At 56.0% G+C, this 15,319-nt stretch overlaps 3 protein-coding genes across 4 annotated transcripts; 1 reads left to right on the top strand and 2 right to left on the bottom strand.

The window, feature by feature from the left end:
- Positions 1–70: 70 nt before the first annotated feature.
- Positions 71–4,888, top strand: N4BP3 (NEDD4 binding protein 3). 2 transcript variants are annotated; one of them, XM_072348130.1, is made up of 5 exons: positions 71–207; positions 1,660–2,094; positions 2,289–2,843; positions 3,128–3,385; positions 3,602–4,888. In XM_072348130.1, the coding sequence occupies exons 2-5, from the start codon at positions 1,690–1,692 to the stop codon at positions 4,172–4,174; spliced, it is 1,791 nt and encodes a 596-aa protein (XP_072204231.1). In that variant the 5' UTR covers positions 71–207; positions 1,660–1,689; the 3' UTR covers positions 4,175–4,888. The 2 variants fall into 2 exon arrangements, with proteins under 2 accessions (XP_072204231.1, XP_072204232.1); XM_072348131.1 differs by having other exon boundaries at positions 145–207; positions 1,697–2,094.
- Positions 4,889–5,289: 401 nt separating this feature from the next.
- On the bottom strand, positions 5,290–7,173 carry NHP2 (NHP2 ribonucleoprotein). Its single transcript, XM_072347969.1, has 4 exons — positions 7,001–7,173; positions 6,862–6,931; positions 6,690–6,795; positions 5,290–5,493 (listed from the first exon to the last, which is right to left on the bottom strand). Exons 1-4 carry the CDS (start codon positions 7,143–7,145, stop codon positions 5,368–5,370), a joined length of 447 nt encoding a protein of 148 aa, XP_072204070.1. The 5' UTR covers positions 7,146–7,173; the 3' UTR covers positions 5,290–5,367.
- A 110-nt stretch (positions 7,174–7,283) lies between these two features.
- On the bottom strand, positions 7,284–11,589 carry LOC140258371 (bromodomain-containing protein 8-like). Its single transcript, XM_072348578.1, has 6 exons — positions 11,212–11,589; positions 10,606–10,809; positions 9,188–9,330; positions 8,941–9,027; positions 8,447–8,515; positions 7,284–7,518 (listed from the first exon to the last, which is right to left on the bottom strand). Exons 1-6 carry the CDS (start codon positions 11,479–11,481, stop codon positions 7,284–7,286), a joined length of 1,008 nt encoding a protein of 335 aa, XP_072204679.1. The 5' UTR covers positions 11,482–11,589.
- Positions 11,590–15,319: the final 3,730 nt, after the last annotated feature.

Genomic DNA, 15,319 nt, shown 5'->3' with positions numbered 1-15,319 from the left:
CCGGGCGGCCCGCAGGGAACCGCGACCGCGCCGCCAGCCCGCGCCGCGCCTCCCCGCAGCCGCCCCGCCCCGGCGCCTCCCGCCTCCGCGCCGCGATTTGCCGCTGCCGGCTCCGCCCGCTCCCCGCGCGGCCGCGGCCGAGGAGCGCGTTCAAACGCGGCGAGGGAAGGAGCGGAGCCGCGCGTGGACCGCAGCGCCGCCGGCATGGTGAGTGCGGCCCGGCCCGCCGCCGGTGCCCGCCCCGGTACCCCCCCATCCCCCCCGACCCCACGGACCCCGGCGCTGTCCCGGTGCCGCCCCCCCGCCCTTCCGCGCGGCCGCAGCGCTTTGTCCTCAGGCTGCGGCGCGCCTCGGCCGAGCGCGGCCCCGGATTACAGCGGGATCCGCGGAGCATCGGCCCGTATCGCCCGTGTATCGCCCCGTGTATCTCCCCGTGTATCTCCCCGTGTATCTCCCCGCGTACCGCCCCGTACCGCCCCGTGCGCTCTGCCGCGCTCCGCTCCTCTCCCGGGCCCAATGGCGCTCCCTCCGCCGCCGCGCGCCCGGGCCGCGGAAAGGGGCCTCGGCGGTGCCGTGCTCCGGGCTGCGGCCCGCACCCCCCCGGGCTCTCCCCGCCCGCTCCCCCCTCTCTCCGTGCCGGCGGTGCCCGGAGCAGGTGCTGAGCCGAGGGAGGGAGGTGACAGCGCAGGCCGGGAGCTGTCAGACAGGTTTGTGCGTGGCAGCAATTAACAGCGGGGTGTTTGTTTACCCGGCGTGTGTGCTGAGAACCAGGACGGCTTCCTGGGTGAGGCCCGACAGACGGGGCCTGGCTGGGAGCCTCGGGCCCCCCCGGCCCTCATCCCGGGTCTGAGGTTCCCCCTCGGGCTGTGATTTGAGGGTCGGGGGCTGAAGATCCCCATCAGGCCCTCCCCGCTGCTTGAGGTTGAGGCACCGAGGCCGAAGCTTTGCCGCCCGCCTTCCTCCCCGAGGGTCTGGCCACCTGTGCAGGAAGCCCGCATTGTCCTGTCCGCATCCTTCCCCTTCCCGTCCCATGTCCGGCCTTGGGCTGTGGGCTGATGCGCACGTCCCAGGGAGAGGTTGAGCCAAAAGGCTGGAGCCTCCCCAGGGTCTTTTGTAGCAGCATCCTCCCCCCAGCTCCTCCAGCCCTTGAGAAGGGACGGACCGAGGGGCTTGTGCCGCTCCAAGGCCAGCGCTGGCCCACGGCAGCCAAGGGGAGGGGGAAGTCCGGCCCCATATAGGGGTTCCCAGGAAGGGGCGGCTGGGTGCAGCCAGGCCGAGGCTGGCGCCAGGCCCAGGCAGGTGCTGCCGGCTGCTCAACTCGCCCTCCCGAACAGGCTGGGCGGCAGGTGCCTGTTCTGGTGGCAGCCCCGGCCGCGGGCGGGAGGTGGGGCTGGGTGTGGGAGGGAGGCGCTGAGCCACGGGGGGGTGGCAGCGGGGAGCCCCCACCCCTGCGCTGCCCCATCGGCCGCACGGCCCTTCTTGCTTGGCTGCCAGCGTGGCCCTGCGGGGTCCCCCTCACTTGGCTGCCTTTGTGGTTGGCTAGGATAGGGGATGCGGGGCTGAGCGGGCATCTCCGCTCTCCTGCTGCAAGCAGGGTATCCCCGATGGGCCCGCGGTCCCGTTCACACCACCGTGCTGACTTTGTCTCTCCTTCGGCAGTGCTGGTACCGGGCTTTTCTCTAATTCTCCATGGCAGCAGCACAAGGCCCTGTGAGCTGTGAGCCCGACACCCGCGTCCTCGGCACCTACCTCTCCTCTGTGCCCGTCGGCAGCATGGGCAGCGTGGGCAGCCTGGTGGAGAAGCAGGACCTGTCCCCCCTGGAGCTGCGGGCCCCGCTGGGGGGCACACGGGGGCTTCGTCAGCCTGACGGCTTGCTGCGGAAGGGGCCGGGCCAGCGGGAGCTGTTTGGATACCTGCACGGAGCCAAGAAGGAGACGCGGTCGGAACGGAAGCACCAGGCAGCAGCGGCGTGTTACAAACGGGACTACGAGAGCGACCGCGAGAACCGATCCCCTGAGCGCTGCTCCAGGGAGCATCACCGCGGAGCTGACTTCTCCAAAAGCTCCCTGCCCGAGAGGGGCCGCTTCGACAAGGTGAAATAGAACTGTCCCTATGGGGTGTCCTGCTCTGGGGTGGATGGGGCCCAATGTGCCAAGAGTGGGAAGTGGGATGTGGGAATTGGGATGGCTGGGGGAAGGGACGAGGCTGTGAGCAGGTGTTTTCTCACAGTGGAGCTGGGCACGATGTGTGTGGTGGGGTCCAGCCTGACTTTGCTTGTGTTTTCCAGTGTCGCATCAGGCCCTCGGCCTTCAAGGCAGTGACTGGGAAGGGGCTGGTCTCCATGCAAGGCCTCTCCTCATCCAAGGGGCAGAAGCTGTCCAAGAGCAACGGGAGCCTGCACACACTGCTGTCGCAGAGCACCACGGCAGCCCCGCAGCACGGCCCCCTCCGCACCCACCTGCTCCACGCCATCAGCCTGGATGAAGCCTCCGACTCCAGCCACAACTCCATCCAGAGCTTCCCCTCCTACGGCTCCCGCCTCAAGCCTGCCCAGGGCCAGTTCAGTGCTTCCATGGGCCACATCAACCACATTGGAGGTTCCCTGGACAGGGTGTCCAGGAGCCCCAGGGATCCCCTGGCTCCTGAAAAGGCACCCCTGTCCTGCAAGAGCATGGCCACGCTGAGCCGCCTGCAGAGCCCTGGGGAGCCTCCACCGCCCTACGAGTTCACCTACTCCCTGGAGGATGCGGTGAAGCAGCTGGAGGATCGGCTGAAGGAGACTGGGGGAGAGCTGCGGCAGCTCAAGAGGAGCCTCAGTGAGACAGAGGACCCCTTTGCACAGGTGAGAAGTGGGGCTGATGGCCATGGGGAGGTGGTGACTGGGTAGAAGGAGCGGTGAAAGACCTGATGTTCTGCTGTGATGGCTGGTGGGTGTCCAGACATGGGAGAACCCAGCGTCATGGCTTGTGGGGCAGGAGCGTCTCTGCAGAATCAGGCTGGGAACTTGCTTCTGAAGCTCTGTTCCTTGGATCCAGCTGGGGCTGTCCTGGCAGTTGGTACCTGGGATCCTTCCAGGCACTGGGGCAGGATGCAGACCCTCAGCAGTGCGTGTCTCTGTGCTGGCAGGCATTCGAGGACAAGCAGCGGCTGTGGCTGGATGAGCTGGAGGACCTGAAGCAGATGTACATGGCCAGGCTGCAGCAGGTCACACAGCAGGCACAGCGCGGCCAGCGGGCGCTGCAGCTGCAGCTCTACAAGGCACAGCAAGAGAAGAAGCGGCTGCAGGAGGAGCTGAGCATGCAGCAGTGCCAGTGCGAGGAGAACAAGCTCCGGCAGTCCCAGGGTGAGCGTGTCAGCCCCAAACTGGAGGAGACCAAGTGGGAGGTGAGCCCCCTTCTGTCCCTCTCTGTTGCTACCCTTCAGTCCGTGCAGCCAGGATGCGGCAGTGGTTCTCTGCTCTATCACTTGTGGGTAGACACAAGATGGGGGGAAGAGCCAGGCACGATTCTCATGGTCTCCCAGTGACGCTGTGTTGGCAGTCAGGGGTGCTGCCACCTCTGAGGTCCTGCTCCTTCCTCACTGTTCTCCTGTGCCCTGCAGGTGTGTCAGAAGGCAGCAGAAATCTCCCTGCTGAAGCAGCAGCTCCGGGACACCCAGGAGGAGATGGCTCAGAAACTGGGTGAGATCTTCAGCTTGAAGACGCAGCTGCGGGAAGCCAAAGCAGAGGTCCAGGCCAGGGACTCCCAGCTGGCACAACTGGCCGATTCCCTCCAGAGCCCCCCGGAGCCTGGGACCGCGCTGCCGCTGGGCGATGACCCCATGCCGGCGTGCCAGGACTTCCCCGGCTGTGAAACGGATGACTCCAAGTGCCGGGGCCTCCACAGCGACTCAGCGGAGCCTCTGGAGCGGCAGGTGGAATGGCTGTGGGCAGAGCTGCTACGGGAGCGGCGCCAGGGCCAGCTGCAGGCTGTGAACTTTGAGCTGGAGAGGAAAACCTGGCAGGAGGAGAAGGAGAAGGTGCTGCGGTACCAGCGGGAGCTCCAGGCCAGCTACATGGAGATGTACCATCGCAGCCAGGTGTTGGAGCGGGAGCTGCGGCAGCTGCGCTCGGAGCCCAGGGATGTCGGGGCTGATTCACCGTGGATTGAACGAGTGGAGTCCTCGAAGATCTGAGCGGCAGGATGCCTGTGGGACTGTGAAGGGGGGGGTCTCTTGCTGATGATCTCGGGGGCTGCACGAGGACTCGCTGCTCATTGCTGCCCTGGGGAGAAGGACTGATCACGACAAGGGAACTTTTCCTTCTTGCAGCGCTTCGGGCCCAGCAGGGGCGGTCTCTGGAGAGAGGATCATCTGTACCAGGGGTCTTGCATGTGCCCCGTGCTCTGACTCCAGGATCGTTCGCCCTGCACTCCCTTCTACCATGGGGGCATGAGACCGAATGCCCTGTGAGCCATTCCCCGTCCCTCCTGCTCTGTTCCCCTTTTCCCTTCAACTTGTAACTTAATATCATGCTAAGGCGAGGCTCCAGCCCTGTCCCCATCCCCACGGCCCTTTTATGAGTTCCAGTGGGGTCCTGGGAGCTCACAGTGCCCTGGGTCTGGCTGAGGTGCTGCTGCTGGGAAGGCCCTGGAAGAGCTGTGTGCAGGGAGAGGGGGAGCTGCCCCAGTATTGCAGCCGGGCCCCTTCCATGCCGCGATGCTGGTGGGTTAATGCAGCTCTCCTTGGGCTGAGAAGAGGCGGTGCCGCAGGAGGTGGGAGCAGGGATGGGGTGTCCCCGTATCCTCCGAGGGCACGGCGAGGGCTGGGGGAGAGGCGTGACGAAGCCCCGGGCCGCGCTTGTAACGTCCTCGGCCTTTCCTGCAATAAACCTAGATTCCGTTGCTCTGCCTTCTGCTTCCTTTGAAGGCCGCGGTTCCGCAGCCCGGGTTTCGGGCCTTGCTCCCGGTGGTCGCCCCCGCTCCGCAGCTCCCGCCCGGCTCAGCCGGCACGGCGAGGAGGGAGGCGGCGCGGAGCGGGCGGCACAACCGGTTCGGGCATCGCACAGCGTTGACTCACGGCGGGGCCGGGACCCGGCTGAGCCCCGCGGGGCGGCTCCAGGGCCCCGCCGCCGGGATAGGCCTCACCCCCCGCCCCCGGCAGCCGCCCGCCGCAGGGCACAACAGGCGCCCCCCACCCCCGACTTCCGCCGCTCAGCAGCTGGGCCCGCCCCCCGCCTCGCTCCTCTCACGCCGGGCGCCCCCTTGTGTGACGGCGGACCCCAACCGCAGACCCCAAAGAGCCGCAGCCCTACAAACATCCCAACGGCTTTATTCACCCTCGACCACCGCCCCCCCCCACCCCACCCGTACAGAAGGTGCTCCCGGAGGTCACAAGGGCAGCGGCAGGGCCTCCACCTCCCCCAGGCACTCATCGTAGGCCTCCTGGTACTCCTCGTGGGGCTTCAGCAGGATGACGCAGGTGGGACGCTTTGAGCCGGCTGCGGCCCCGAGGTCCTGTAGGAGCAGAAGGCTGAGGGTAGTGGGGCAGCCTGCACTGACAGAGCCAGACACACTGCACAGACAGAGCCAGACACCCCGCTGGGACGAGGGAAGGTGGCCCTGCAAGGTCCTGAGAGCAAGCACTGAGAATAGCCGTGTTGGATGGAACCTTAAAGCTGAGCCAATCCCAACCCCTGCTGTGGGCTGGCTGTCCCTGAGCAGCCACTATTCCAGCTGGCCCCAAGCATCTCCAGGGATGGGGCTCCCACAGTTCTGGGCAGCAGCACCAGTGCCACACCAACCTCTGAGTAACGTATTTCTTGCTAACATCTCACCCAAACCTTCCCTCCTCAGCAGGAAGCCATCAGCCCTTCTATTACTATTACACCGTGCAAAAAGCTGGCCGCCCTCCTTTCCAGTACAATAACGAGGTCAGCCCAGAGCCTTCTCCACGCTAAATAAACCCGGCTCCCTCAACCTTTTTTCCACAGGAGAGGTGCTCCAGCCCTCTGAGCATCTTCGTGGTCCTCCTCGGGACATGCTCCAAAAGCTCGGCATCCTTCTTGTGCTGAGAGCCCCAGGCCTGGATGCAGCACTGCACGTATTGCTTCACAAGGCAGAGCAGAGAGGGACAATCACCTCCCTTGCCCTGATACCGCTTTTCTGTTGACGCAGCCCAAGCAGCCATTTCCTAGCCTTGCCCCACAGTGCTGACACATGCCATAAATGCCCAGCATTGGCCTCTTGTGTCCCACTCCTCACCCGGAACAGAGAAGGCAGTGACCATCTCTAACCCTTGTTCTGAGTAGGGAGGGCCATCTCCCCAAACCACACCTTGGCCAGCACTTCCTTTCTGTATGCAGCCAGCTCCCAGTTCACAACTAAAGGAGAAAAAAGAGATCTGTCCCGGCTCTGCCCCATAGAGCTGCACTGAGGCAAACAGGTCGTGTCACGAGACAGCTTCCAGCTGGGCTGCAGCCGTGTGCTCCCCTCACGCTCTGGTGCTGCCCAAGCACCGGCTGCTTCTCTTGGTGCCCCACGTGCGCCTCCTTCCCCAGCACAGCCCCGGCACACACAGCACTGCACACACAGCACTGCACACACAGCACAGCACACACAGCACAGCACACACAGCACAGCACACACAGCACAGCACACACAGCTCTGCACACACAGCACAGCGCAGCCGACCGTCACGGGCTGCTCCTTACCGCCTTGGAGGGCACGTAAGCGTAGGGCAGGTTCCTGTCCTCGCACATGATGGGGATATGGCAGTACACGTCGATGGGCAGCGTGTCTCCGGCCAGCACCGTGATCCTGCAGGAAAGCCGCTGTCAGCCGCCGCCCCGCGCCGCGCCGTGCCGCCCCGCACGCCCCGCTTACCCCTTCTCGCCCTTGTTGATGAACTTCTGCACCTCCTTCACGCCCCGCCGGATCTGCTTCTGTTTGGCCGCTGGAACACAGGCACCGTATGAGTGACCGCGCGGCCCCGCCGGGCCCCCCGCCCCGCTCCCGGCCCCACCTTTCCTGATACACTTGTAGAGCTTGCGGGTCAGCTTGCGGGAGGCGAGCGGCTGCGCGATGGGGTTCAGGTGCTCGAGCTGCTCCCGGTACGACAGCTCGGGAGCGGCCTCCGCCCCGGCCTCCTCCTGCTTCTCGCGCGCCATGCTCGCTCCCTGCCGGCGGCCGCTTCCGGGGCACGCCAAACCAATGAGCGCCGTTTCCCGTCCCGCCCGAACCAATGACGAGCGGCGCCCGGTCCCTCGCCCCGCCCTCCGCCCCGCCCCGAAGCCGAGCGCGGGCCGCTACCTGCGCGGCGTGGCGGGGCGGTGCTCGGAGCGCAGCAAGGCCTCGCCCAGCATCTGCATCTGCTCCAGCACCTCGCGGCGCATCTCCAGCGCCATGCGGTGCACGTGGTGCGAGGCGGCGTTGTACATGATGGCGTTCTGGAACATCAGCATCAGGCTGCACTGGAACTGCGCCAACGAGCGGATGTGGCCCTTGGCCAGCCCCCTCTTGATGCTGGTCAGGTCCATGGGCCTGCGGGACGGACACGGGAGCAGAGCTGAGGGCCCTCTGTGCATCGGGGCCATACAAGCAGCTTAGCTTTGGCTGCCTGCAGTCAGTTTCAGTGCCCGGGGCTAAGCGGGGCAGCGGGAAGTGTGCTTTCCATGCCGGTTTGAGATCAGGCAGTCGGTACTTGCCAGCAGCCCATCAGCTGCCACCTCTAACTAATGTGATGAGGAGGGAACTGAAGGAGCGATCCCATTAGTCCTCATGAAGCCAGCCCAGGTCTCGGTGCAGAAAGAAAAGTTTCTAAAATAGGGATCTATTAAAACCCCTTAAAATCAAATGGTGCCGCTGGCCAAAATAGCACCGCTGATACAGGGAACGTGATGGGGAATAAATAGGACTTCCCTTATTTTGACACAATGAGAAAATGAATGGCTGCGGAGAGGATGGCTGTGACCAGAATAGAACATGATTCAGCTCTGAAAAATGCCCTTAATCTATCTGGGAAATATTCTTATAACCTACTTCTCCACTGAGACTATATCTGGGGAGAAAGCAGAGTGGAAACTGATAGAGGCACAGCTTTACAACGTGGGAACTGCATGGGCTGCAGAGGCTGAATTCCCAGCTCAGGCAGGGGGCACAGCTGCAGACCTGGACTGCGGTACATCAGTCCATGCACGGCCAGTAAAGGGCAGGCACAGTGCATGTTAGCACCACGGTTTGCTGCAGACTTCCAGGTCCTGGTCACCTGGAAGGGAGTTTTGATAAATCAGCCAAATCTGAGATGCTGATGGCAGCCAGACTCTGCGGGACAGAAGGAAGGAAACAGTCCCATTAGTGTTTTGGAACCAGATGGACCCGAACCAGCTGTTCCTGTTCTGAGTGTTGGGTGCCAGAAAAGGCAGAGAAAACAGAGAGAAATCAGCTAGTGAATAGTTCTTCCATAACTCACCTCTTCACCACCTCACTGTATCCAGGGGCTTGTTTCTCTGACACTGCCTTCAGGAACGGGCCGCTGCATCTACAGGGACAAGCACAAAGAATGAACTCTGTCTGCCTCTGAGCAGGGGCTAAAGACAACATGGCAGCAGGACCAATGCTCGCCTCTTCCTGCAGGCCACGAGGGCCACAGCCCATCAGCAGCTTCTGGTGTTCAGCAGCTGGCACAGCCAGGCACGGGAGGAGGCTGAGCCCCTTGCTGAAGCTGTCTTTGCCAGCTGTGTAGGAAGCCACACTTAGACTTTGGCATGTTATGCAGAGGAAATAAATATGCAGTGTTCTCTCAATCTGCGCAGCACACAGCTGTTCTTGTTGCAAGGACAGCCAGAAGCAAAAGCCATGGAGAGACACACCATCTCTGGTGGTGGCTGTTGTGGAGGGGAGGACAAGGTGACATAGGAACTGGCACATAATATAATGCCAATTCGATCCCTTACCCCTACACACCTGTGACTGGCTATCATCTTCCAGATGGACAGGACAGTTCTTTTGAAGTGAGAATGCTGCATGGGGTTATCCCAGCTCAATTGCATCCTGTGGAGGGAATATAATACCAGATTGTTACATTTGAGACCAAGTACGAATTGGTGCTTCAACTATCACCCACCACATCCAGATGGATAAAGCCCAGAGATCACGTGAATCAAAGGAAAGAATTGTTCTGGTGCACCTGCAAGAGTGCAGACAGACTTACAGCTGTGTGTTGGCAGGGCTTGTGGAGCCCAACATGGGGTCTGTGGAAGTGCTGTCTCTGTCATCCTGATCCTGGTCTTGGTTAGTCACCTGTGAATCTGGCTCACACAGAGCTTCTTCTCCTGGTGCCTCTTGAGTCTTATCCTGAAGAGCAGAGGAAAATGGAGATCTGGTTAAAATGGCAGCCCACCACTTGAATTCCTTAAGTAGAAACCAGCCTGCTGCATGTGCTCTTACTGCATCCAATCTCAGTTGGGTGCTACTTCTCTCCATATTATTCTAGAAGATGATGTTTGACCTTATTCAGACCTTCACTGTGCTGGCCAGGACTCCAGTAACAGCTGGGTTTGATCTTTTGGATCATAATCACCTCCAGCTAACACAAATATTGTGGAGATGACTGGTGCCCAGAGGTGTGTCTGTCTTCTTTTCTGTGAAGAGTCATGGATATATAGAGGGCAATCAGGAGCTGAGGTAAGACTGCCTCAGGCTTGTTAAACCTTGAGACACAGAAAACAGGATCCCCAAGAGTGCAACAGGGTTGTTTCCTCAAAAACTCCCACATGAAAATGACAGAGAATGGACTCAGCCAGGAAGGAGAGTTATGCTGTTGGCACAGTGATTTGCCAATAAAATGGGAAAGGAGATGCAGGGAAAGAGGATTTCTGGAGCCCTGCACCATTAGTGCAGAATCACAGAACCCCCAAGGTTGGAAAAAACCTCCAACATGGTCTAGACCAACCATCCACTTCTCACCAATACTGCCCCATTAAACCAAGTCCCTTAGTACAGAATCACAGAAAACCCTTGGAAATCATTTCTGCCTCCAGTTTGCAAGTTTGCCTTAAATAAATCTGAGTAGTGAACTGAAAAACTGGGCACTGTTCTTCCTCTGCTGTGGTATTATAGCTTGTCCCAGCAACAACTTGCAGACTGGTGAGAGCTGAGAGTCCCCCAGACACAGGATTAATGCAAACCCAGGCTAGACAGCGCCTGCTTTCAAGACATGACGGTCTCCTGGGGCAGATGGTTATTGGTATTGCTTGTACATCCACGTGGGCCTGAAACCAGCCAAGCCGTGTGCTGCATAACACAGTAATTAGAAGAAACCAAGTATTCCAGTCTTGCATTAAACCTCAGAGCAGACTGCCAGCTCTCATGAGTCACCTTTGTACTGCCAAGGAGCAATTCCTCCAACTCACATCTGAGGGTTTGATCTGTAATAAGCTTCCTGTTCACAAAGATGCACATCCATACACAAAAACCATCCTTCCCCTCATACATTTCCTTTGCATTCACCTCCCTGCTGTCTCCTCTTCTGTGTTCCTCTCTTCCCTGCTGGAACATGGGGCTTCCCCATCTCTGCTAGAGATGATGTCCTTCACCATCTCATCTCTCTTAGGACCACCTCTCCCCTACCTCTCTTCCTGGGAAGTGTTCTTTCTTATCTTCTGTCAGGACATGCAGCTGACTTTCCTCTGTTCTTGAGACAACTGTCCCGGTGGTCTCTTCCTGGCATCTTACATCTTCCTCATCATCCTGCTTCCTAGAGCCAGAATAATCCCATAGAGTCTCTGCTGAATCTGTGCAGCTGACACGGAGAGGTTCCAGCAACTGGGTTATCTGTAACACAAAAAGATTTATTGCTTGAAATTGTGAAGGCAAAGAGAAGAAAAAATAAGCAGCACCAATGCTATTTTTGCTTTCACTCGCTCACGCCTTTCCATTTTTAGGAATCCTTGCAAAATCTTCTGATGAAGCCCTGTGTTGTTATTACAGTGTCAGCTCACTGACATCTCTGTGCTTTAGGGTGAGCTGTGTTTTGGCAAAGCAGCTGCCTGCCCGCTGTGCCAGCTTTAAATGAGAGCAAGGATAAGGCTTGGAATAGGGAGCAAATTAACACTGCATACCTGCATTTCCCCCAGAATATTTCTGTTGTCAGAATAGCAGAGAGACCGAAAACTCTACTATTTCAAGAAGGCCAGAACTATGCAGCCCACTTTGCTGTCCTCCAAACAGCCGTACCTCTGAGAAGAACTGGAGAAGACTGTCATCTTCATATTGCCTCTGCGCCTTTTGGAAGTCTTCACTATCATCCTCCCAGAGAGGATCACTGAACTCCAGCCTGCTGTCTGTCTCTTGGCTGCTTTCCTCTGGCTTCCCTATAGCCACCTCTTCGGTATCCCTCCAGTTTCCCACTTCCAGATCCAAACTTGAATGCCAGCTGAGAAGAGACTGTAAGTCACTGTTCTCTGACTCCGACTCAGAACTGCACCACACCCAGGAATGGCCCATCTGCAAACAAATACAAAGAGAGAAACAGCAATTCCTTTGTACCCTGATCCAGAACTACAAAGCCCAGTTCATTTCCTGACTTACTCCGAGATCCAAAATATAGCAAGAACTTTGTGAGGCGAGCAGCCTATTCCTGAGCGCACACTTAACAGCACATGGCAGGGCTGTAGCTTTGCAACACAAACTGACATTTCAGAGCAACTTAATTATGATTTTCCAGTGCTTTTGCTGTGCTCTCCCCTGGCTGGTGCTCAGGGGATGCTAAGCTGCTTTGGAGCATTTGGCTTTGTCTGATGCTACACGTTTGGGCACTGATGACAGGCAGCAGCAAGTTCAAAACCAAGTCATGCTGCTGACAGCTGCGATCCAGCAGTGACTCCAAGGGTCATCCACACACTGGAAGTTTCCTCACTGTACCATAAGAAATTTTACATCAGAAACAACTTCTTACAAACACTCCAGAACCTTTGTGCTGAAAACAACAGACGTGATTTAACTGGATGGTGGCCACTGGTGTTCCTGAGCCAGAACTGAAACCATACACACTCATCCACTGATGGATCAGTTCTACACACGTTTCATAAAGTAAAAGTCAGCATTCTTGTAAGATGGAAGAAACCACCCTGTTCATCTCCACTCATTAATCCAAGCCTAAGTCACTCCCAGAGTCTGAGTCCACCACAATTTCTCTGCAGTCAGGAGAACTGGTTGCAGAATCATCCTAACAACAGTAAATGGCTGTTCGGAAAATCTCTATCTTGCAAGTGAACTCAGCTGCCTGGATGCTGTACCCATGGAGAATTCTAAGCTTTCATTAGCCATCTCTTTAGAGTTTTCAGTTAATTATGTACAACCTAATCTCTCCAGGGTCTTGAACAAGCACATTTCTCCCTGACTTCCTTTGGCGTTCTCAGGACTGCTGCCACAGCAGCAAATGCAGCCTACGGTGCATAAATGGGAGAAATAAAGAATCCACTGGGTTTGGGATGAGAATATTTGTTTTTTCTTTTATGCACTTACAGTGAGAGCTGGGAGCTCACTGGCCTCCCTTCTGAAACCTATTTCAAAGTTAACTTCAGCAGGAGCAGATAACATTTGATGAGGTAGGAGATAATATTACCTGCTCTCAGCTTCCAGCTAAAGGAGTTGGGCAAACTGATTTCATCTGATGACTACCGGTGCCCAAAGCACTGCGCGATGGGCTGAGCTGGCTGCACATGCATAACCAGTCACCACAGCTCTGCCAAGGAACAGAAGAGCCTTAGGCTAGGGTAATCCAATCGCTTGTGATCATCTTTCTGTACTGCAGTTCAGAGGGATAACCATCTAAAACCAGGAAGCCGAGGTAACTTAGGCATAAGAACCGATTAAAAGGATCTTCAGCCTTATGTTCAGCTCCACTAAATCTTGGAAGACTCAGGGTGCAAGAGAGCAGAACAGCGGCATTAGTGCGAGACAAGCGGGATGAGTGAAATAATTACAGCCTGCTTAATTCCATACCGATTTGGTACAAAAATAAGGGACGAAGGAGAGGGAATTCAACTTTTAATTAAGGACTGCCTTGCGGACTTTACGTAAGTTGCCAACAGGGAATCGTTATCAAATGGGAAAGTTTTAGTTCACTTTGCAGAGATCAGACACCGCACGACGCCTGCTGATATAAGAAAAAGCTGTCAGAGATAAAGGAGAGGGACTTTGAAAGGAATCTACGTGTCAAAACAAGGAGAATGATAAAAGGCTGCAATCCAGCAAATCAAACGTAGGATCCGCAATAAAGCAGGCAAAGAAAAAAAGAAAGAAAAAAAAAAAGAGAACAATTTGCTAAAGACATAAAAGCAAATAACAACAACCAACATCAGAAGCAGAAAGCTGCCAGATGATCAGTGGGGATGACGCACCATCAGTGCCAAACACCTCAGGGGGAAACAGGGTCAGTTGGAAAACCTGCATTAATTGTAATTATCAGCAGTTGCCACAGAGGAGATCACAGACGTCCCATAGAGACTTTCTCTTCAGATAGAGACTATTTCCAATTAAAATGTCAACAGGGCAGGTTTTAGAACAGTTGGAATGAGGGAGTAAGGCACAGAATGACTTGGACTCGTGAGTCCCTAAGAAGCTTAATTATAATGTGACCAAACCTATATGCTGCGTAGCTTGCAGTTTGAATTCGCCATAGCAGAGAAAAACAAAAGAGCAGTTGTTATTTCTGTCTGTAGAAAGGTGGATTAGGGAGATGCAGCATGGGCTCTGTACTTAGATTAGTACAAAACACTGCAAAGTACAAAATAAGGAGGTGAATTGGGAAAGAGGCAACAGGGCTATGGAGAGGGAAGCTGCATTTTAGATTTCTGAAGTTATTAAACAACATCATTACAGGCTATTAAAATGTCATGGGCTCTCTGAGTAGGGAAAAGCCTCTGCTGGTTAAAGGAAGAAACCGAGGGTAGGAACGAACAGCAGCTTTCCACAATGGAAGCAAGTTACCAGTGGGTACAACAGAGATCCTCCCACGTGCTGGAATTTCCACTGCCCAACACAGTCAAACAGAGGCAGAGGTGCTACAGGGGAGACAGAGCCAGACTCTTCTCAATGGCCATCACTGAAAGGAGGCAGTGACAACAAGCTGCACCAGGGAAATTCAGACTATGTTTACTCCATGGGGGTGGGTAAGCACTGAAACAAGCTGTCCAAGAAGATGATGAAATCTGCATCCTTGCAGATATTCAGAACCTGACAAGGCTCTGAGCAATCTGCTCTAGCTTTCAAGCTGGCTTTGCTCTGAGCAGCAGGTTGGGACTAGATGATCCTCAGAGATCCTTTCCAGCTTATATCAGTCCACAAAACAGCAAAGAGCAAAAGCACCCTCTGACTTTTTGTGCCATGAGAATCTCTGGAGATGGAGGCTGTAGAAATTCAAATGAGAAATTTGTTCCCAAGTTCAGCAGTGAGGAACAATGAATCAGTAACAAGGAGTGCACGTTTCCAGCACCAAGCACAGAGTGACCCTTGGTGGAAATACACCTTACATTAATCAATGTAATCAACGCAACACAACAGGCACAACAAACTGCAACACAAAACTGGAGAAAGTCGAGATCTCTCATTAGTTAAGGTAACAATCCCCCCCATTAATTGTAATGACTGCTTCCTGCAACGTGTGGGACAGAAAGCTGAGTCCTGTACACACCACACACACACACGAATGTACAGACACCTCCCAGCTGCTGCAAGCATCAGGACCAGGGGACTTTTTGTGTTGTCGTTCTTTTCTCCTGTAAATATAAATGGGGGAAAACAAAAGATGCACAAAAGTTAGCAGAAAATCAGGTAACTTGAGCATTGCCAGGAGTTTAAACTCAGTCATCCATGTTGCTAAGAACAACCAACTGAAAAAAAACCAGTTCCAACTTTCTGCTGTGAGACCAGACAGAGGCATGTTTATGGCTGTGAGAAACATTTTCACCATAACTCAAAAAATCTCATCAAATTTCTGGGCAAAGAACATGGCATTCAATATACCAGACTCTTGAGGAAAGCTCCTGTGAGACTGCAGCATTTCTGCTTTTCATGGTCAGACGTTCTGTTTCATAACAAGAGTGCCATATCCTTACAACCAGGCAGGAAACCTTCACCTCCATCCAAGCACTATGCAGCATTCTAATGATTAATGTACTGTCTCTAATGTCAAAGCACTGCACTGCTTATGTGCTTTTAAAGGAGTGAGCTGTATGTGCAGGAATTCAAGGTTTGTATGCACACTCAGACAAAAGCAGGGCTCCTCACTGAAGAGATGTGAAGTCACTGAAGTGATGCTCAGAAAACTGCACACTGCATA

This window comes from Excalfactoria chinensis, chromosome 13 (genome assembly GCF_039878825.1).
Source record: "Excalfactoria chinensis isolate bCotChi1 chromosome 13, bCotChi1.hap2, whole genome shotgun sequence".
Taxonomy (NCBI): domain Eukaryota; kingdom Metazoa; phylum Chordata; class Aves; order Galliformes; family Phasianidae; genus Excalfactoria; species Excalfactoria chinensis.
Note: the sequence above shows the minus strand (reverse complement) of the source record. Positions and strands in the feature narration are given on the sequence as shown.